The sequence below is a fragment of the Chionomys nivalis genome, chromosome 20 (assembly GCF_950005125.1).
Source record: "Chionomys nivalis chromosome 20, mChiNiv1.1, whole genome shotgun sequence".
NCBI classification, from domain to species: domain Eukaryota; kingdom Metazoa; phylum Chordata; class Mammalia; order Rodentia; family Cricetidae; genus Chionomys; species Chionomys nivalis.
In genome coordinates this window covers 31,821,352-31,842,758 of record NC_080105.1, presented here as the reverse complement: position 1 = coordinate 31,842,758, position 21,407 = coordinate 31,821,352, and the positions used below count along the sequence as shown (strand labels likewise).

Here is a 21,407-nt window from a genome sequence, read left to right as displayed (position 1 = left end):
CTGGTAATCTGCTGGAGCCAAAGACCTGGAGTGCTAATTTGGATCTGACGAATTCAGTCTCCAAATTTACTAACCGAGCACACGTAGCTTTGCGCAGTGCCTGGGAATATTGGCAGACGCGCACTCCTCCTCCTCGGCTGGCATCTTGCTCCATCCATGTCACTCTTTGTGTGTATCTGATGCTGTCAGCACTCGGTTTCCTAACTGTTGTCACCTTCTCCACATGTTCGTTACTCGCTGCCATTGACTCTCCTCCATCCCATCTCTCCACCTCTGCTTCTGTGGTGCGCCTACACCCAGCCTCCTAAAAAGGCTCTGGATTATGTTCAAGATCATTCTTCCGGTGTTCCCAACGAGGTAAAGACAAATTCTTCTCTCCTTCCAGATCCCCCCCCCTTTTCATTACCATCAGTCTGAACACCCGTGTTTTTAATAGTCCCCTGTATTGTTCGAGCTGGTTTTGAAAACTCTTGGTATAACTGCGTTGCATGCAGTAGCATTACCTAGACAGTGCAAATGGGGTTGACTATTTCTGAATTCCAGGTGATGAGTGTTTCCAACTGTGACTTCCAGTTAAAATAGTCAGCAGCATAAAAATAAAAATAAAAATAAAACAACCCCTTAACTTGAGCAGGTGTTGACTGCCCATTTTCACAAACTGAGAAGAGTACAACTGAAAGGCTTCTAGAAAGAAATTTTCTGTTGTGTTTAGAAGTGCAGACTCAAGAGTGGAGGTTCTTGGGCTATGGAGATGGCTCCTTAGGTAAAAGGATTTGCGGTGAAGGCCTGGAACCCACCCACTGTACGTGAAGAGAGCGTGCCCTCTCATGCTGTGTCAAGTGTGCCACACCCACATGGAAAGAATGGTTTTTGTTTTTGTTTTTTTAACAAAGTTTTGGTTCTTATATAATCAGACCCTTATTCCTTACACTCTCCTGATGTTGCTAATCTTTCATTTACTAAATGCTTGTAATTTGTGAATTTTGCCATGAGTTAAGAATAAAGATGACAAAGCTGGGCGGTGGTGACACACGCCTTTAATCCCAACACACGGGAGCCAGAGGCAGGAGGATCTCTGTGAGTTCTAGGCCAGCCTGGTCTACAGAGCAAGTTCCAGGACAGGCTCCAAAACTACACAGAGAAACCCTGTCCCAAAAAATAAAAACAAGCAAGCAAACAAAGATGACGCACACCTGGCCTGTGTGGTTCAGTTTCCCAGTTCCACAGCTTTGGCAGGCATCACAAACTCTTGATGTTGTAGTTCAGGCAGCCACTACAGCAGACAGACACTGCACCGCCGTGTGCGATAAGACTTAATTGTAATCTCTGCTGGAGAACGCTTGTGGGTAGGGCTGGAGAGATGACCCTGTGGTTTAGAGAGCACTTGCTGCTCTTGCAGAGGACCTGGCTTTGGTTCCCAGCACCTACCTACATGGCAGCTCAAAACCATCCGCAACTCCATTTGCAACACCCTCTTCTGGCCTCCACCAGCACCAGGCATGCACATGGCTCACAGGCATGCCGGAAGGTGAAAGACTCATAAAACTAAAACTAAGTGGCTCTACTTTAAAAAATAGTAATAATTGTTTATGAAAATCGGCCGATCAGCAGGTGAAGAACTTATATCAAGCCACATAAATTTTAAACTGGTTAAGGAAAAGATGGTATGAAAAGGAACAGAAAGGGTCCTAAGGCAAACTTTGCACTCCAGAAGAAATCAGAAGGTTATTTTGCAAAACACTTAGAAGACACAAGCAGATACGTCATTGTTATGTTAGCTATCAGGCAGATGAAAGCCTCCGGTGGGCACTCTGAAGTAGCCAGGCAGTATAGAAGCATACAGAATCTGATTTTGTCAGAGAAGATACTTTTGTTGTTGTTTTTTGAGACAGGGCAGGGATGCTCTTTATAGCCCTGATTGTCTTGGAACTCCCACTGTAGACCAGGCTGACTTTGAACTCAGAGATCCGCCTGCCTCTGCCTCCTAAGTGCTGGGATCAAAGGTATGCGCCACCACCACCTGGCTCCATTTGTTTGTTGTTGTGTTGTGGTGTTGTTTGTTGTTCAGTGTGATTCTGATGTGTTTAGATAAATGAGTCAACATTTTTTGAAATTTTTTATTATTATTATTTCGGGAATTTTTTTTTCAAAGCAGTTGACTCATTGATTTTGGAATAGAACAGAGAAAACATCACATTCAACTCATTGGCTTTCTAGTTAGGAAAAGCAGAATGGATTAACTGCAAAGGATAGATCTAAGCCTGCTAAGATGGCTGCCAAGAGAATAAATTACTAATTGCTTAGCCTTCGTTTCAAAACTATTTCCTTTATGCCCTGCTTTTTGCCATCCCCAATAGAGCTTGGCTGTACTAAAAACTATTTTTTTAATTATTGAATTTGTGTAAAATGGGTTTCTAGGAATTAACACTGCACAGCAGTTACTGAGCACAGAGATGAGAAAATTTTAATTTACTGCACTTTTGATGTGATGGTGGTGGCCAAACTACTACACAGAAAAGCAGTCCGATAGCAGCAGAACTATGTGTCCTTACCTTTTGGGGACTGAGAGACATGAGTGACTTTAATAGCATGGTTATCTAGGGTGTTAATTTAAAACATGGCCTGTCAGAGTGTAAGAAAATATTCTGCCATAAGATATTTTGATTCTGTTTTTAATAACTTTTATATGACATTTCTAGTAAGAAAAACTGCAGTTATTTGATAATACCTAAGCTATCACTGATCAAGTACCTGGTTTTATCAAGCGTATGTTACAAATGATATATTTTTTTAAATCACATGTAACTACAGCATTTGTTTGCAAATGTCAGAATGAAGCCTTTACTTTGCAAATTTGAAACAGGTTTTTTAAGAAGAATAGTCAAGAACTTGTTCTTATCAGAAAGAATGATTTAATGTCTGCCTGCCCTTGAAATGACCTTCTAATGTGTTAAAGTAGTGATCAGATGAAAATGCCGAGCATTTGTTTGGTAAAATGGACTAGTTCTTTTCTTGGGGCTCATTTTTCCATATTATACAAGGTTTTACATTAATAATCTCAATTTTTATTATTACCTTGTAATTGACAACTGAAGTTCCTCTTTTTTTTTTTTTTTTTTTTTTTTTTTTGGCTAGCAAAAGGATCTGAGTTTTATCCCAGAATCCATATGGTGTAAGGAGAGAATTGGTTTCCTCATGTTCTGACCTACACACACACACACAAACACACACCACATACACACACTAAATGCTCTTAAAATCTTTACACTTGTTTTAACGTGTGTGGATTATGGAGAACAGAGCGGGGAAGAGTGGTTGAACTCTGTCTTTACTCAGAAACACACCATCAGTTCTCACACAATGTTTTATTTCATAATCAGTGTTAGCCAGGCTGATCGTAACTGGGGGTTCATATTTCTTATCTTATCAGGACTATTCTAAGAGCATCCTCAATTTGACCCTGTGGGGTCAGCTATACGTCAGGTTGTCCCAGGAGGCCTGTGGCCCACAGATGGCGGCACTCTGCGGCACTCAGACAGAGCTTCTGCAAGCACGTGGGATTATCTCATAGCATTTCCCTGCTTCCCTCTCCTTTACTGTGTTTTCTTTACTTTCTAGTATCCAATTTAGACAAATTCAAATAATTATTTAAACGTACCGACATAGCAGAGCGATTTTCTACTCTCAGGTTTGTTGAGAACATAGGAATCTAAGAATTTTCTAAGTAGTAAGAATATTAAATACGTTTTTCCTGTCCAAAATGAGGAAGGGATGTTTTTATGCCAAAAGATCTTTTGTTTTAGTATGGTTAAAATTCCATTCTTAATCAGTAATATGAAATTAAAGCAAAATATTATGCATGAGGCTTGTCAGGCTGAGCTACACAAGAATCATAAAGTTATAATCTAGTGTTTTAATTGGGAAACGAACAGTATTACCAGTTAATCAAAAAGAATATTAGAAATTATTTATAAAGTGAGTTAGTCATTTAATCGAAGTAGGTTTTTAATATTCTGATAAAAAAATTTTCTCTGTAGGAATTTAAGATAAAATTATTCAACTCTTGCCTTTACGGTTGATAGTTTTAGGCCTTCAGATAAACGTTCTCAAAATATAATTTCCATTTTCAACAAGCCACAGTTCATCTGTGATGAGGAACTGAGCACTAAGCATGACCCAAGTCAAAAGCGTATTCAGTGGGAAGAGGTTTGCTATGAGTGTAGAGATCACCACACGGCTACTTCTACCTTGCAATGTCCCCTCAGAAACTCAACGCCAACCCTCCCTCGTAATCTAGACATTTCAGCAAGCATCTCAGAAACAGCCATGTACAATGAAAACCTCCTACCTCCTGCTTTCGTGCGGTATCAGTTTTGCTGTGCTGTTCAGAATGAGATATGTAAAGTACACCATCTAAAAGGAGTGTATCTTGGGTATCTTGGTTCATCCGGCCATTTATCTGAAACTAATTCCGAACTCAAATTGCTCAAGATGTATAAATCTGTACCTGGCTCAAGTCCCAGGTAATTTAGGTTAATCTCCAATCAAATTCTGTGCATTGCATTTTATGAAAATAATAGGTGTGTTGATATAAGAAAGACCTTCAATGCTTTATTTTCAAGATACCAACTGGCAATAACAATGAAATTATAAAGAACTTTATAAGGATTTAATGATGACTGCAAATATTGTCCTACAAATAAAGTCAGTCCTTCATAGAGGAAGCTCCTGTTTATCTCAGCAGTTGTTGCAAGCCTAAAGTTAGTGCTAAAGATACATTTAACCCTTCGTTCAGTTCAGTTCCTGACGATAATGTTACTGGGTTTTTTTTTGTTTGTTTTTCTTCTTTTTCCTGATGAAATGAATGTCTTGGTTATGCTAACATCACAGAATGCAGTGTAGTTTGTAAAAATGGAACCCAAGGACATGCTATCTTTTTGGAAAGACATTTTTGTAACCACAATAAATGATCCTTTCTATTGTAATATTTAGACTCTAAATCTTTTTAGAATGCAAAACTCAATGGTGACAAATAAATGGAATTTGCTATGGTAATTATTTTCATGAGACTGCTCTTCTGTCTTCACAGGCCTCCATCTATCAGCCCTCCATTGACAGAAGCCTAGAAAGACCTAGCAGGTAAGGATCTCACGACATCACAGGAACAAAATATTCTATGCCAGTGCTTGCTTCCCCTGTAGTAATCTTCCTTAGTGAAATACTGACAAAGATCATGTAATTCTCTTTATCTTTCTTATTTTAAGTACCAGACCTCATGTTTGATTTCTGGGTTTGCATATCACTTTATAAGATCTCATCCAAGAATTAGCTAAAACTCAACAACATAACTCTGGCTTCCTTCACAGGGGTCAGTTCTTCCCACTGTGGCCTTTACTTCTGGTGTCCTCTTTTGTTCCAGGGAGGGTTGAAAACTAACTCTCAATCTTGCTTTAGAAACATTTGTGAAGAAATGACTGATACTTGTGAATTATACTATGATCACACAGATAAATGTTTTCACTACACCTCAAGGCATCCCAAGTCCATAAACATATTCAATCCATTATGACACCATGAGTTGAAGACACCAGATTTTCAGCTCAGCAACTGACAGAGTTCAGAAAGAGGGGAGAACAGAGTAAAACAGACTAACTTGTCGCCTCTAGTCACAACTGTCCTCCGAGCCAACCAATCTAAGCTCCGTTCATAGGTTTTAAATATCAGACCTATTGAAACTATCACCAAAATTCAGACAGAATTCAATAGCAATTCATATTGCAGATTCACACACAGTCATAGTGTACCATCAACAGTCAGTTCTGTAACATGAATTTGTCTTTCTGCAGATTCGTGTCAACCTAAGTAAAGCCTTTTGTGACTTAGGTCCAGTATAAATTAGGATTGTGAGCGCTTCCCAGCTACACTGATATCACAAAGAAAGGCATCCCCACTTCCTCCATCGTTGTATTTTTACATCTATGTATGCCTCTAAAGTGTTTGAAATGCTTAAATTTTAGAACTTTAGTCTGACCTAAAGATTGCTGTGAAGACACACTGAGCCGCACACAGGAGGATAGAAATAGAACACCAAGTCCAGATGATGAAACAGCCTCATTAGGGGAAGAGAGATCAGTTCTGAAGGCTGGGTGCCTCCATTTCCACACTTCTAGGCATGGGTGTCCACTCTGCTCATTTGTAGACACGTGATAACTCATAATACCACACAGAATCGGATGACATGCAGGCAGCAGATGGCATAGGAGCTATACTCAGTGTCATTACGGTTGCTTACACGATGACAGGGACTTGAAGGACGGTATATAGCATGTATCCAATTATTTACAAATGTTTTCTTAAATGATACCCTACTGAAAATGCTGATTTAAAAAAATCTCCCTTTCTTTATAAAACCATCAACATCATTTTTTACAATTGTGTAAAAATTTACAATTTTAACAATTTACTTGCTGGCTTGATTTCTAATCTCTGGTGATTTAAATAGAAAATATTGGAAATTTGGCCTAAGGTTCTTCTGAACACATTGGGTAAGCAAAAAGAAAGAAAGAAAGAAAGAAAGAAAGAAAGAAAGAAAGAAAGAAAGAAAGAAAGAAAGAAAGAAAGAAAGAAAAAGAGTCCTTAAAGTAAAAGAGACTTGTTTTGCAAGATGGCTTGCTTTTCCATGGTCCTTTCTTCCATTTTTGCTCTTCCTTCTAGATAGAGTCATTTCATCAGAACTCTCTTTTGTACGTAAACAATATTAACAATATATATGAAACAAATAGGAATCATAACAATAAGTTTACTGTAGGGCAAGTTTTACTTTAAAGGGTGATTATAAACATAAAGACACACATACAGAGAAAGAGAGAGAGAGAGAGAGAGAGAGAGAGAGAATATGCAACCTGCATATGGATGTTTACAAAAATTGTTTATTAAAAGTGCCAAGTTCTAGAGTTCATGAAGATGCTATTTCTTAGGCAAGTAAGCAAGTTAGCAAATATAATAGAATATTATTTAACAATAAAAAGAAATAAGCTGTCATGTGACAAAAAGACATGGAGAAAGGTGGAGACAGTCCAGTTGGGAGAATGTTTGTCTAGCATGCATGAAACCCTTGGTTCAGTCCCCAAGGCCACATTAAATCTAGGGATGGTGATAGAGGTCTGTAATCTCAGCACCTGGTAAACAGAGGCAGGACAATCAGAAACTCAAGATCATCCTTGGCTACATAGTGAGTTTGAAGCCAGCCTGGATTACGTGAGATGTTTAAAGCATTTATTTTATGTGTGTGTGCCCGAGTGCATGCATGTGTGTCACAGGCACGCAGGTGTCTGTGAATGCAGGAAGATGGCATTGGATCCCATGGAACTGGTGACAATCATGACAAAATATATAAATACCTGTCAACTGTGGGTGCTGGAACTGATTCATCTCTCCAGCCACACAAAAGAGTGTCTTTTTAAAGGACATTATTAAATGGAAGAAACCAATCTGAAAAGATTACATGTTGTCTGATTCTAACTGTGTAACATTTGGAGACAGTGGTTCATACAGACAAGATCAGTGGCTTTTAGGAAACACAAAGCCAGAGAGACAGCTGAGAAAATGGATTCCAAGAAATCTTTGGGAGGAGTGAAATTATTCTACAAGGCGCACTCCTGATGGGCACGTTCATTACCCATTTACAACCCTGTAAAGTGTGTCAGAGACAGTATGAACCCTGTATATAGAAGACAGAATTTGAGAGATGACATATCCAGATAGGGTCGTTAGCTGTTACAGGTGTCCATAGACGATGTAAAGAGAAAAATGCTCAAGAAGAAAGGGATGGGCATAGGGGAGATCTCTGCTCAATTGTCTGTTGGTCTCTGCAGAGGACTGGTTTAGTATCACCAAGGACACTGAAATCTACCGACTCAGAGGTGCCTTATATAAATGACATAATATTTATACCGCCGGGCAGTGGTGGGACACACCTGTAACCCCAGCACTCATGAGGCAGAGGCCCGTGAATCTGTGAGTTCGAGGCCAGCCTTGTCTATAGAGGGAGTTCTATAGAGGGTGGGACAGAGGCTACACAGAGAAACTCTATCTCAAAGAAATTACCATAACCTACTTCTGGCCTCCTATATACTCTGAAATATGTATAAAGCCTCATGCAACACAAATGTTATTAAAATTGATCATTGGAACTATAGAAAGAGCTCAGTGGATAAGAGCAATTGCTACTCTTGAAGAGATCCCACAATGGTCAGTTCCCAGCCCCCACCTGACACACTTCACAACCATCCGTAACTGTAGTTCCGGGGGATCCTACATCCTCTTCTGTCCCCCATGGGTACCAGGCACTCAGAATGGTACATAGGCATATATTCAGGCAAAACACTCATACACATAAAGTCAAAATGAGTAAAGGTTAAATAAGTGGTTATTTTAGTGTATCACATGGGGGAGATACAAACACAAGTTTGTACATGTTCAGTAGCAATCCAATTCTTAATATTTCCAGTGTACAGTTGGTTGAACCTATGAATATAAAGAACCTATACAGTCCAGTCAAATATTCTGTAACTTGGAACTTCCCTTCTAAAATGAGATTGATATTTTTTTTTAAAGACGAATCTACAGAAAGTATTTTTGAACGTGGAGGCATGAATTTCCCACTATGCAGCTCTGTGGGTGGAAGGTCAGGTGTTGTGCCTTTATCTAACGTGATCCTCAGCTTCCTTGTGCATGTGCTAACCTCTTCGAGTCCTAATCAAATGACACCGGTTCCCTCTGCCAGTTCCGCGAGCATGGCTGGGGACTTTCGGAAGCGGAGGAAGAGTGAACCTGCAGTGGGTCCACCCAGAGGCCTGGGGGAGCAGAGTGTGAGCAGGACCAGCCCAAGCCGGGCGGACCTCCCAGGATCAAGCTCCACATTTACGAAGTCTTTCATTAGCTCGTCTCCTTCCTCTCCCTCAAGAGCCCAAGGTGAGCCACAATAAATAAGCAAAGTTTGCTAGTTCACAGTTTATCCCACAGTTTGGGGGAGGGCCAGCCTCATGATCATGACTTCTGATGCTGGCTTCACCTACAGTGTCCCTGCAGCAAACACAGTTTCCCATCAAAGCTATTGCTCCTACCCAATCCAATTCAAACTGGCAAGCTGCTTGAGTGTCTTAAAGAACTCAGACTTGTTGCTATTTTCTCAAAAATATATTGAATTTATTATTTTTAAAAAATAAATTACCCAAATTTTTAATAATAAATTTACCCAAAATATTAAATAATTTGTTTTCATATTTACAGAAAGGCATTTATACACTTTTACATAGGCAAATTTTCTAATGTTATTATAGATAACTAATTAAATTTGTAGAATAAGAATTATAAATAGCAACAGAAAAATATCGCTTAAAACATGCAATGGGTACTGTAAATTCTGGATTAGAAAATAAGTCATACCTTTAGTCATTTATCCTGTTTTATTCACCCTTTATTTGTGTGATAAAGTATCACATTCTACCATGTAACATGGTGGTCAACAATGGTTTATAATAAGTACATACTGGCTTGAAGCCACAAATACCAAATTTAGCAGTGAGATGACTCAGTGGGTAAAGGCACTGGCCACCAAGCCTGTCAACCCAAGTGTGATCATCACAACTCATATAGTAAAAGGAGAGAACAGACCCCCACAAGTTGCCTTCTGACCTCTCCTTGTATGTGTACATACACAAGAGAGAAAGAAAATACAAGGAAGAAAGGGAGAGAAGAAGGGAGGGAAGGAGTGAGGAAGGAAGGAAGGAAGGAAGGAAGGAAGGGAGGGAGGGAGGGAGGGAGGGAGGGAGGGAGGGAGGGAGGGAGGGAAGGCCGCTTTTTCAGAAGGCCTTCTCCTCTTTGGAAATGTAATAAGCTAAGCAATGAAGGAACAGAGTTGCTCATTTGGGTCTCTGGTAGGTTACCTGGGTCTTTTTCTTTTTCTTTTGAACCATAATCTATTGACCCAGTTGCATGATAAATTTGGGGCCCCACAATCTCCTCCAGACTTTGGGAGTTAACATAGAAGAGAATGGGTTTTCAAAGAATCTAAAGAAAATTAGTTATTACAGAAGTATCCAGGAAGTGGAACGGAGAGTCAGGTACTCCTAAGAACTGTATGCATTGAAACATTGTACATTGAAACTGTATGCAAGTGAAGCCGTAGCTGGTGTGCAGTAGACTGTTTGTGACGACTGGTCTCCGTTTAGGTGGACAGCCGGGCCATCTAAGACCTAACAAAGTCTCAGAAAGGAATTTCCTCAGTAACTAACATGCCTTCATCATATTCTACTCATCTATACAGCAAATCTATCTCCTAAGTAGCAAGTCAGTCATGAAATGCCAAGGATCCGTCATTCTCAGACACAATCCGAAATGTAAAAGGATCCTGATAAATTTAAGTATTTTTCTTACCCATAGAGCGATAAATCCAGTTCCTTTCCCAAGCGTTGCATATCAACTGAATGAATTATCAATTTTTGGAGAATTTGGGGAAGGTTACAATGCATAAATTGTTAAGCTTAAAGGATAAGAATTGTGGTTTGGGCATGCCAAACGGCCATTGAACTGTGCAGTAGAAATGTGTTAGCTACACCAAGTGTATTTCACGAGCGGTTTTGTCTGCTGTAGTATCTGCAAAGTTGTACTGAAAAATATTATCTTTTTTTAACATGGGGCATTCCTCTTTAATTGAAGCTATGTATGTCATATGCCAAGGTGCCTAGATTAAGCCATACTAACTGCCTTCTCTTTGCTGTGCTAATACTGACAAGCTCTCCTTTCTTTGTGAACCTTTTAACTTCTCCAAATGTCTCTCTCCTGCCATGCTGCTCTGGATTGAAAGGTGGGGACGATAGCAAAATGTGTTCATCCCTTTGCAGTCACTTGGGGCTCAATGGCGCCCCCTCTGGTGAGTTAGAGTACTGTAGCGCTTATAGACAGCATTTGGATGTCCCCCGGGACTCTCAAAGGGCCATCACCTTCAAGAATGGCTGGCAAATGGCCCGGCAAAATGCGGAGATCTGGAGCAGCACGGAAGAGACCGTGTCCCCCAAAATCAAATCGCGTAGCTGCGATGATCTCCTGAATGACGATTGCGACAGCTTCCCAGACCCTAAAGCCAAGTCAGAAAGTATGGGTTCTCTGTTATGCGAGGAAGACTCCAAAGAGAGCTGCCCCATGGCGTGGACTTCCCCCTATATCCAGGAAGTGTGTGTTAACGGCAGATCCAGAATCAAACACAGGTCAGCCCATAATGCCCCGGGGTTCCTCAAAATGTACAAGAAGATGCATCGCATCAACCGCAAGGATTTGATGAATTCGGAGGTAATTTGCTCCGTGAAGTCCAGGATACTGCAGTACGAAAACGAGCAGCAGCATAGGGGTCTGCTCCATGGTTGGAGCCAGTCTTCCACCGAGGAGGTGCCCAGGGACATGGTACCCACCCGCATTTCGGAATTTGAAAAGCTGATACAGAAGTCCAAATCCATGCCCAATCTAGGGGATGAGATGTTGTCTCCCATCACCCTAGAACCCCAACAAAACGGCCTGTGTCCCAAGAGACGATTTTCTATTGAGTCTCTGCTGGAAGAAGAAACTCAGGGTAGACAGCCTTCTCAGGGTCAGCGAAACTGCAAGTCTAAAACCCTGGTGCCCATCCACATCGAAGTCACCAGCGACGAGCAACCCAGAGCTCACATAGAGTTTTCCGACAGTGACCAAGATGGAGTTGTGTCTGACCACAGCGACTACATTCACGTAGAAGGGTCATCCTTTTGCAGCGAAAGCGATTTCGACCATTACTCCTTTACATCCTCGGAAAGCTTCTATGGTTCCAGCCATCACCACCACCACCATCACCACCACCATCACCGGCACCTCATCAGCTCCTGCAAAGGCCGCTGTCCAGCCTCTTACACTCGGTTTACCACAATGCTAAAACATGAACGAGCTAAGCATGAGAACACGGACCCACCCAGGAGGCAAGAAATGGACCCCGGCCTGTCTAAACTTGCATTTCTAGTCAGCCCCGTGCCTTTCCGAAGGAAAAAGATTTTGACTCCCAAAAAACAGACTGAACAGGCAAAATGCAAAGCCTCCGTAGTCGAGGCTCTGGACTCTGCCCTTAAGGACATCTGTGACCAAATAAAGGCTGAAAAAAGGAGGGGGAGCCTGCCAGACAACAGCATACTGCATAGGCTTATCAGCGAGCTGTTGCCAGAGATCCCGGAGAGGAATTCATCCCTTAATGCTCTAAAACGGAGCCCTGTGCACCAGCCTTTCCACCCACTGCCTCAAGATGGTGCTATTCATTGTCCACTGTACCAAAACGACTGTGGGAGGATGTCTCACAGTGCCTCTTTCCCAGACGTGGACGCAACCAACAACAGCTACCATGCCCAGGATTACGGTAGTGAGCTGAGTTTCCGAGGTGGATGAACTTTCCTTTCTTTTCCCTTGTGGTTCAGCAACCATCGTTCCACTCGTTCATGCTTTTTTTTTTCCCATCCTGCATCTCATCGCTCATGAGCTGTGAGACTGCGTGACGTCATTACATGTTAGGGAGCAAAGCTTTGTTGTGCAGATGTGTCTGCCTCGGCGGTTCTCATTTGCCTGTGTGGTGTTTGACGTTCATGGGTGCACTGAATGTAATCATCAGTTCATAAGCATTTGCTCACTTCAAAGTAAATGAAACCCCAATTTGCCCTTTAATATTAGGGTTAAAACAGGCAGGATGTTGAAGAGGAGCTGCATTGCAGCTCCGCATCATGAGTGCCTATGTTTATTTGGCTGATGCTGTGCAGTGCACTCCACAAACAGGGGATGAGGATGTTCAGATAGAGACCTGTCAGAATCCAATTGATAAAAAAGGCATTTTCTTCAGTTATCTAATAACCTGAAATAATCACTTAAATTCAAAAGAATATATCAGGACAAAACTATAGCTCAATATCTGTGTCCCCAAGATATCTTTTGGTTCCTGATGAACCAAAGTAAATAACTTGAGAGCCTTTTTCTTGATTTCTATATTAACGTTAGAACAACTGTAGCTGCTCACTCAAAGAAATCTGTCCCCACTCAACCTATGTAGAAGATTAGATAGATAGATAGATAGATAGATAGATAGATAGATAGATAGATAGATAGATAGATAGATATAGATAGATAGATAGATGATAGATAGGTGATAGATAGATGGATGATAGATAGATGGATGATAGATAGATGATAGATAGATAGATGATAGATAGATGGATGGATGATAGATGATAGATAGATAGATAGATAGATAGATAGATAGATAGATAGATAGATAGATAGATAGATAGATAGATAGATAGATAAACAGACAGAGAGAACTTTAGCTAGAAACATCATCTAACTGAGACTCCCATAAGTCAATGGTGGGTATTATTTTAAGTACAATTGAGGAACTGAGGAACCAAGGGGATAAAACTTCTCAGTGTTACACAGATTACAGTAATGGCAAGAGAATTCAAAGCCCTATTAACTAAAAATGTGTAATATAAAATATTATTTCTAAGGGCAAAAAAAATTAATTGTTAATAACTACTGGGCTTTTTACTTATTAGCATTTGCCTTCATTTTGATTTTTACTGTACAGCATGCTGGAAAAGAATAAATTAGAATAAGTAGGGGCTGGAGAGATGGCTCAGTGGTTAGGAGTCCTTGCTCCTTCCTCTTCCAGAGCACCAAGGTTCCTGTCCCAGTGTGCACATGGCAGCTCACAACTGTCTATTACTCCAATTCCACAGTTTCTAATGCCCTCTTCTGGCCTCCAAGAACACTGGGCACAAATAGTGCACAGACAACGTGCAGACAAAAATCCCATACACACAAAAATATATATAATATGAAAAAGTTAGAGTGAGAAATAGAATACCATAATAGTACAATAATTTAATTTATTTGATAAATAGAATGATACATTTTAAGTTCAATAAGTTACTTAAATTTGTAATCAGTTTTCATTTAGACTATACCAGGTTTCATTCATTTTTTAACTACCTTCTTCAATTTTCTGATACCCTGAAATAAGCATAGTACATTATCAAAACGTGAGTTTGAAATACTGAAAAATTTATACTGCACATAAATAAAATTTTTCTTAATGATTATACTATTTAACATATTTAAATTAATTTGTTAAAGTGAATAAATAGTTTTTAAACTTGGACCCAGGTACACAGGTAAAATTCTGCAATGTTGTCAGAATATAGGCAACCTTCAGTTACATTCCCATGTTCAAGTCACACAAGTATGCCAGGCTTAAGAAACTGAGAGGGATATCTGCCGTCATCATTTTCCAGTGAAATTATTTATACTTTGCTTTAATGTGAATAAGACCTCAATATTTCATAAGCAATTTTGCAGCTTCATAGGAGGCTTTCTGGTTATCATTTCATTTTATGGAATAAATAACTTACTTTCTGATTAGCTTAACACTCATATACAAGGGAAAGCCATAATGGATAGGAAATCTTCCAACCCAATAGGTATCTCCAAACAGAAATACACACGCACACACACGCACACACACACACACAAAGGGGTGGGGAATGTAACCATCATCCTGTTATGCTCACACTTGATCTTCCATTTCATCATTACTTCTTAAACTGTATTTTATAGAACATTTGTTCATACAAATGTGTTATTTTAAAATTCTATATATATCTTATGATAATAATTATATACTGGAACCAAAAAGGATAGAAATAGTAAGCATGATAAATTTGGAGTACAAAAGTCCCTACAGCTATGAACCATTTACACCAAGGATTGCAGTGTAATTAATTGGCAGTATAATAATAATATTTTATATATGATTATAATACTTCTGGTCTTTGTGTATTTCTTCATTTTCAATGTATATGTGTGTCTTATATCATTACTTTACAGTGAGTTAGAATTTTACATCCATGTTCTCACTAGAGACGTCTCTCCAAATTTGGGGGGTAAATAATTGCCACCAAGGAAAAGGGGCTACCTCGTCCCCTTTTAATGAAATGAAATCTCATTCTGGTTCACCTTATCATTTCCAACAGACCATGAGTCCCCTAGAAGTTACTCATCTACTTTGACTGACCTGGGAAGAAGTGTATCACGGGAACGAAGAGGAACTCCAGAAAAAGAGGTAGCTTAACAGAATTGGGGTGTTTTTAAAGGACCTTCTGAGAAAGCACTTACCAGCCAAATGTGTGCCTCAGACCAGTAAAGAATTCAGACTGACACTGACAGCAACAAGAAGAGTCTAGAAGCAGCTCTGCTCAGAGCCTCAGTCTAGGCTCCAGTTGTTCTCAACTTGGGATGCACTTTGGGCAAGAAGGCCTTTCTGAATCTTGGTCTAATAGCCATGAACTAATAGAATTCTAATTAGCCTGCTTTATGGAGGGAGGGGAGTTTCTACACAAGTACTTTTGTTGGAGAAGACCACCAAGTACCTGTAGCATTGAGAAGTTCTGACTCCTGGTCCATCATCTTAAACCAGAGCTGGGCCACCTTTTCCTAACTGCCTTGGAAGCCATGAGGGTAATGGAAATTAAAAACTAAGCTCTGACTAACAGATATCTAAGATAGCCTGTGGGACCCCTAGACCCATACACCCCTATGAAGCCATAAATTACCCAAGTTTCTTGAAGCTCACTAAAATTACAGGGGAAGAAAAATGGGGTGAAGGGATTGCTTGTTAGTGGGAAGGGAAGAGCTGATATCACTAGCTACATGGTACGTTGTGCCTTGAGTAGACCTGTGGGCCCCAGAGTTTGAGGGTAGGCATGGGTATACCTTCATAACTGAAAGATGAGCCCCCAAATTCCTTCACCCTCCATTCCTCTATTTTTGACTAACTAGTCTCTTGAAAAGTTGGCTCATCAGTATTTGGTGAAGAATGTAATAACTCCTTTTGCAGCTTCCGTTTTACTGTGATTCAGACAGACTAGTGTCAACCCATGGGAGTCAGAGCAGCTAGTCCTCCACAAATTATCTGTTTGTGATGTTCAGAAATGACACACCTAAGACAGAGTCATTGGCAGGCATTTTATCATATTGTGGCATTAATCTGCTTGAGTTCCTGAGATGAAGCCTAATGAAGAAATAAGCTCCTATACCCCAGTTTCGCTCAGTAGTCTAAAGGGAGCACCAACTGATACATTTGTAACCTGACCATGTCACTTACATTATACGTGTTTTATTGTTCTTAAAATGCAATCTAAAATTGTTAAATTGGTGCTAAACGTTAACCTTTCCTTTCAGAAATTGCCTGCAAAAGCCGTCTATGATTTCAAAGCTCAGACATCTAAGTAAGTGCAATAAAAAGCTCACTATGTGTTTGAGCTTCATTCTTACTATTGTAGAAAGGTATATATGCATGTGTGAGCATGTGCACCCATGTGTGTGTGTGGGGAGGATGTATTCTAAATAAGACCCAACTCTCAAGTCTATAATACAGTCTAATCAGTTAGCTCCCTCAAAATTGCTAACTAGGACAGGATACTTTATTTTCAAGTTCAGCTACCTCAAGAACAGTCCATGAGACCTGCACACAGATGATCGTATAGTGAACGCTTAATCTCACGATGCTCAAAGCTTACAGATTCCAAGGAAGACCTGACCCTGTCCTGTGGTCCTTGAGTATGAATGTGTTCATAGTCCTGTGTTGTATTCTTCTAGGCTGTTTCTTTGGGAACTTCATCCAAAAGACAAGGCAGGTAAATCAGTAAGACTAGTACTGAGCACACAGTAGACCTACATGACGGGGATGTCCACTTCAAAAGCATGGCCCCACCCCCAATCACCAGAAAACCTCTCATTTGGTTTCACCTCAAAGTATCCATCTCAGTCTCAGAGTAGTGCTTAGGTGGGGGTAAAGCCTGTAACAAGGGGCCTTTGAGAAGCATTTGAGACATAAACTATAACATAACAGCATTTGTTTCTCCTGTACTCCAGTCCTAATGACTGCCCTTAGACCATGATGCGATGCTTTGTAAGATGGTATGAAAAAATTATATAAAAGATTTTTATTTTGTTTATTCTTTATGACATATTTATTCCTATGTATATGCTACCAGATGAGCATCTGCCTAAGACTCAGAATGTGTTCCAGGAAGAACAGAAAGCTGAGAGGGAAGGCAGGGAGTGTGACAGAAGTTAGAACGCAAGGAGTATGGGTTGATTGGGTCAAAACACATCGTATAAATGTATAAAACTCTCAAAAACATATTTTGAAAAAATCAAGAATAAAAGTGAAAACACCCACAAGATTCAGGGCCAATGAGATGGCTCAGGGGATAAAGTTCTTGACACCGAGCCTGACAACCTAATCCTTTAGTTTCTTATAATGGAGGAATAGTTACCTACAAGTTGTCCTCTGATCTCTAGGCATGGTGTTATATATGTGCACATATACCTGTACACACAGTGCACACAAATAAGTGTAAAATAAATACACAAATATAAACAACCTTCAATGAGGAGATGACATACATCCCAGAGGATGGGGCCAAGAATATGGTTGGGTCACTGGCTTTCGATTGCCCCACAGGCCACGTCCCTCATCCTACCCAAGGGCCCCATCCTCTTCTGGAGTTTTTAGATGGAGAGTCAGAGAATCTTGCTCCCCCACACTGCTGGGGGGGGGTGAATCAGGGAGGCCATTGGCACCTTTCTGTCTGCACCATCCCACCTTTCACTGAGAGCATGAGGAGGTTTGTCTCATGAAAACTAACTGTGTGAGCACTTGGTAAAGTAGATTCACCAGCCATCCAGATAAGCCCCAAAAGAAAGTGGGTCTGCTCTTCCTATAAATAGCTTGGTCTTATTATAGCTTAATGATCCTCCTCTTGTTCTTTTCTCAGAAGATATAGAGAGAACACCCGTCACCTCCAATGTGGTTCTATATTTAACATAAAAATTAGGGTAATGGGCAAGTTGTGTCACTTTCAAAGCTCACACACCCATGTATCTCTGAAAACTGCATATCAAGCCAGTTTTAGCCTCTTTAAATAACCAAAGATATGAATGTTTTTGTACATAATATGAACAAGGCACACACTTATGTACCTATGTTTTTTTTAAAAAAAAATACGATTTAAAGCTATTTCTATTATCTGAACAGCTCTAAACTAATCCTTCTAAGACTAAAGCTAAGTAACGCACCCAACAAAATGTCTCCATTTTAGATGGGAGAAGAGACAACATCTTGTTTCCCATAGGTCCAAAATAGCCAGTATTTCAAAGTGCTATAAAAATACAGCAAATTTATCAAAATAGGACTCTATCCCAGACATGAGAGGGACAGAGTTTGGAAAACTGGGTAATAAGGCAACTTTCCCTTTACGGAATATATCCAGAATTCTAAATGCAAGCCTATATTAACTAGAAAATAACCATATTTATATTAAAAGAAAAAATTAATTGCTTAATTTCCATACATATTCAAAAACTTTAAGTTGGTGTTCAGAAATACTCCTGGTGCAAGCCAAAATATTAGGTTATAAATATTATATATGACTATAGACTAGCAAAGTCACAATAATCTGTCCCCTCTTTCAAATTTCATGTCCTCACAGGATGTGGTTTATACAGGTGTGATCCATATACTTGATCTTCAAAATCACTTCCAAGATCACATAAGTGACCTCTAGAAATGTGTAAGGAAAACCCTCATCTAACTGAGCTTGGCAGGTGTTTTCATGTGGGCAGGGTATTTCTCAGATACATTTGGAATGTCAATCATAAGATTAACAGTTACTCATCCAGAGAAAGTCCATTGGTCATGTCTCTTTCAGGGAGCTATCATTTAAGAAAGGAGATACTGTCTACATCCTCAGGAAAATTGACCAGAACTGGTACGAGGGGGAGCACCACGGGAGAGTGGGCATTTTCCCAATCTCATACGTAGAGGTACGTCCCTTTTTCTCCTCACCTCCGGAAGGATGCTGTCCCAAAGGTTATCACAAGTTTAAGAACCAATAGCTGTTCTCTTTTATAGAAACTGACTCCTCCAGAGAAAGCACAGCCCGCTAGACCACCACCCCCAGTCCAGCCTGGAGAGATTGGAGAAGCCATAGCCAAATACAACTTCAATGCAGACACAAACGTGGAGCTCTCCCTGCGAAAGGTACCCCGGCTGTGTTCTTCCCTGGGGCGTTTTCACAGACTGTACAGTTCTGAACCCAAGACAGATTACCTTATTTTCTAGAACATCCTAGGTTTTCTTTAGTCCTACAAGGGAGTCAGGATTGCCCAGGATCGCTGTTAACTCTCGGCCCTGTGTCCCTTCCAGAGTGGGGTCCCTGTGAGACACAGAGTCTGTGGCTTAGCCTAAGAAGCAAGACCCTGAGTTCCCCCCCACACACAAAGGGGTGCCTCAACTGGATACTAAGAAGCACACATGTGGAACCCCAAGGGGAGAATGCATTTTAGTTATTTAGAACGCATTTTTGAACACATAGAGAACACAATTTGAAGAAAACATTCCAAACTGTCTTTAGGCTGCCCCATTAGGCAATTTTCAATAAGTAGCCAGTATTTACTTTTCTCTATCTTGGAATCAATGAATGGTCCTAAAGTAATGAAAATATGTCCTCTCCAAAAGCCTTTGGGGAGCCATCTGTGCAATCCCATTTCCTTGATCAGTCTTCTCCAGGCCTCATAATGGCTCCCAATCTCTCTAGCAAGCTATCCGAGTACTTTGGTAGAGTGAGGGCGGGTAGTTCAGGTCTGCAGGAGATGGTCGAGTTTTCTCCTCCCGTTTCGAGTTCTGCATCATCCGCCATTCTCTTACCTTCCTTTTGCACCGCTTGACACAGGAAACTGAACACGGTGTACCATCTTCTGGTCCATACTGCAAAGATAGTCTATCGTGTGAAATTCCCCAGGAAGGTCTAACTATCAGCTGCTGCTTCTGAGCACATTAGAAAATTGATGCAATTTTGAGATTGGGAGGAAATTCAACTTTCTTCAGTGTGCTCCACTCAGGGTGGATGGGGCACATTTCGCAAACCATCCAGCACAATGAGTTGAAGAAAATCTTCATGGCTCTGGCACTGAAAAGAACTCCCTGCTGTGCTGAAGCTAATGAGCAGATGGCCCCTCCATGACTCTATCAGACCCAGTTCCCCTAGTTACATAGCTCCGAGCTGTGCCTGCTGGGTTTGCTCTTTAGCAATGGCTTGCTAACCTTCTTCTGACCCTCCTGTGGTTTTGAGTAAATAGTTAAAGTTATCTGGCCTTGGCCTGCACATTGCAGGAAGCAGAAGTGCCTACTGTTGCAAAAAATCAAAGAGTCTGTTCGAATGGCCGGAATGGCGCAGCCACTCACCGACTGAAGGGATGCCGTTGTTACACTGTCCTGAGGAGAGCAGGGAGGCGTCCGCCCACTCCACAGCTATGCATATTCTAGATTGCCATTCTCGCCCCACGCTTTTCACTCATTCTCTGTCACCTCTCAGGACACGCAGATTAAAGAAGGAAAATGGTGAGCCATTCAACTGTATGCCTTGCAGAGGATGGCTTCCGTGACCCATTTCAGAAGCACTTCCTTCTTCCTGCAGATCATCACGTCCCTTCTGGTAGAGATTAGATGAGGCTACTGTTGAGACGGCGTTCCTCACACTGCTGCCTTGGAGCAACTTCATGCCAGTGTGAAGCATGTATCCGCCCCTTCCCACTAAGGGAATGGATTAAGGATTTTAAGCACCCTTAGGACTCTAATGCCATGAACGGACGGTTTAACGTGCATCCCTGCTGACAATCTCGGCTTTTCTAATAAACAGTAGAGCCTTTCTTGCATTCTCCTGATCAAGCAAACATGGGAGGCATAAAACTTTCCAAATAGAAAACTACTGTTTATCAGAAAACAATGACAATTATGCTTTTCCTATTACTGTGTCTCTCCTTATAACACATTTTCCCAATGCTCATTACAGGGCGATAGGATTATTCTTCTTAAAAGAGTTGATCAAAACTGGTATGAAGGCAAGATCCCAGGAAGCAACAGGCAAGGCATCTTCCCTGTTTCCTATGTAGAAATCATCAAGAAGAACGCACAAGGTGCCGACGACTACCCCGACCCTCCCATACCCCACAGCTACTCTAGCGATAGAGTCCACAGCCTAAGCTCCAACAAGGTAAGAAGCCCTGCTAGCACGTTAACGCTGCAGTTCAGAACTTGGAGCAGGAGAATCAGTGGGTGATCTGGGGGTATCCGATCATCATATTATTGAAAAGAAGCAAATTCATATATTGTGTTCATATACATGACTGCCAGAGGAGAAAATGTAATTTTTTTCAAATAGATGCTGGGATAAAGGCTTGGTGTTCATTTTTGCTAATTCCATTTTCAAGTTTTAGTGCATAAA

The 21,407-nt window shown here is 40.7% G+C and overlaps 1 protein-coding gene across 30 annotated transcripts in view; it reads left to right on the top strand.

Moving 5' to 3' along the window:
* The window catches only part of Sorbs2 (sorbin and SH3 domain containing 2), a 190,283-nt gene that overhangs the window by 148,819 nt on the left and 20,057 nt on the right, over positions 1 to 21,407 (top strand). For 11 of the 30 annotated variants that reach the window (XM_057752497.1, XM_057752496.1, XM_057752495.1 and 8 more), the window contains 8 exons: positions 5,090 to 5,139; positions 8,786 to 8,973; positions 10,868 to 12,454; positions 15,093 to 15,181; positions 16,300 to 16,346; positions 18,834 to 18,948; positions 19,037 to 19,165; positions 20,976 to 21,176. In XM_057752497.1, the coding sequence (XP_057608480.1) occupies positions 5,090 to 5,139; positions 8,786 to 8,973; positions 10,868 to 12,454; positions 15,093 to 15,181; positions 16,300 to 16,346; positions 18,834 to 18,948; positions 19,037 to 19,165; positions 20,976 to 21,176 (2,406 nt within the window). Of the gene's footprint in view, positions 1 to 300; positions 358 to 5,089; positions 5,140 to 8,785; positions 8,974 to 10,867; positions 12,455 to 15,092; positions 15,182 to 16,299; positions 16,347 to 18,833; positions 18,949 to 19,036; positions 19,166 to 20,975; positions 21,177 to 21,407 lie in introns of all 30 variants that reach the window. The other 19 variants (XM_057752511.1, XM_057752506.1, XM_057752502.1 and 16 more) reach the window with 3 other exon arrangements.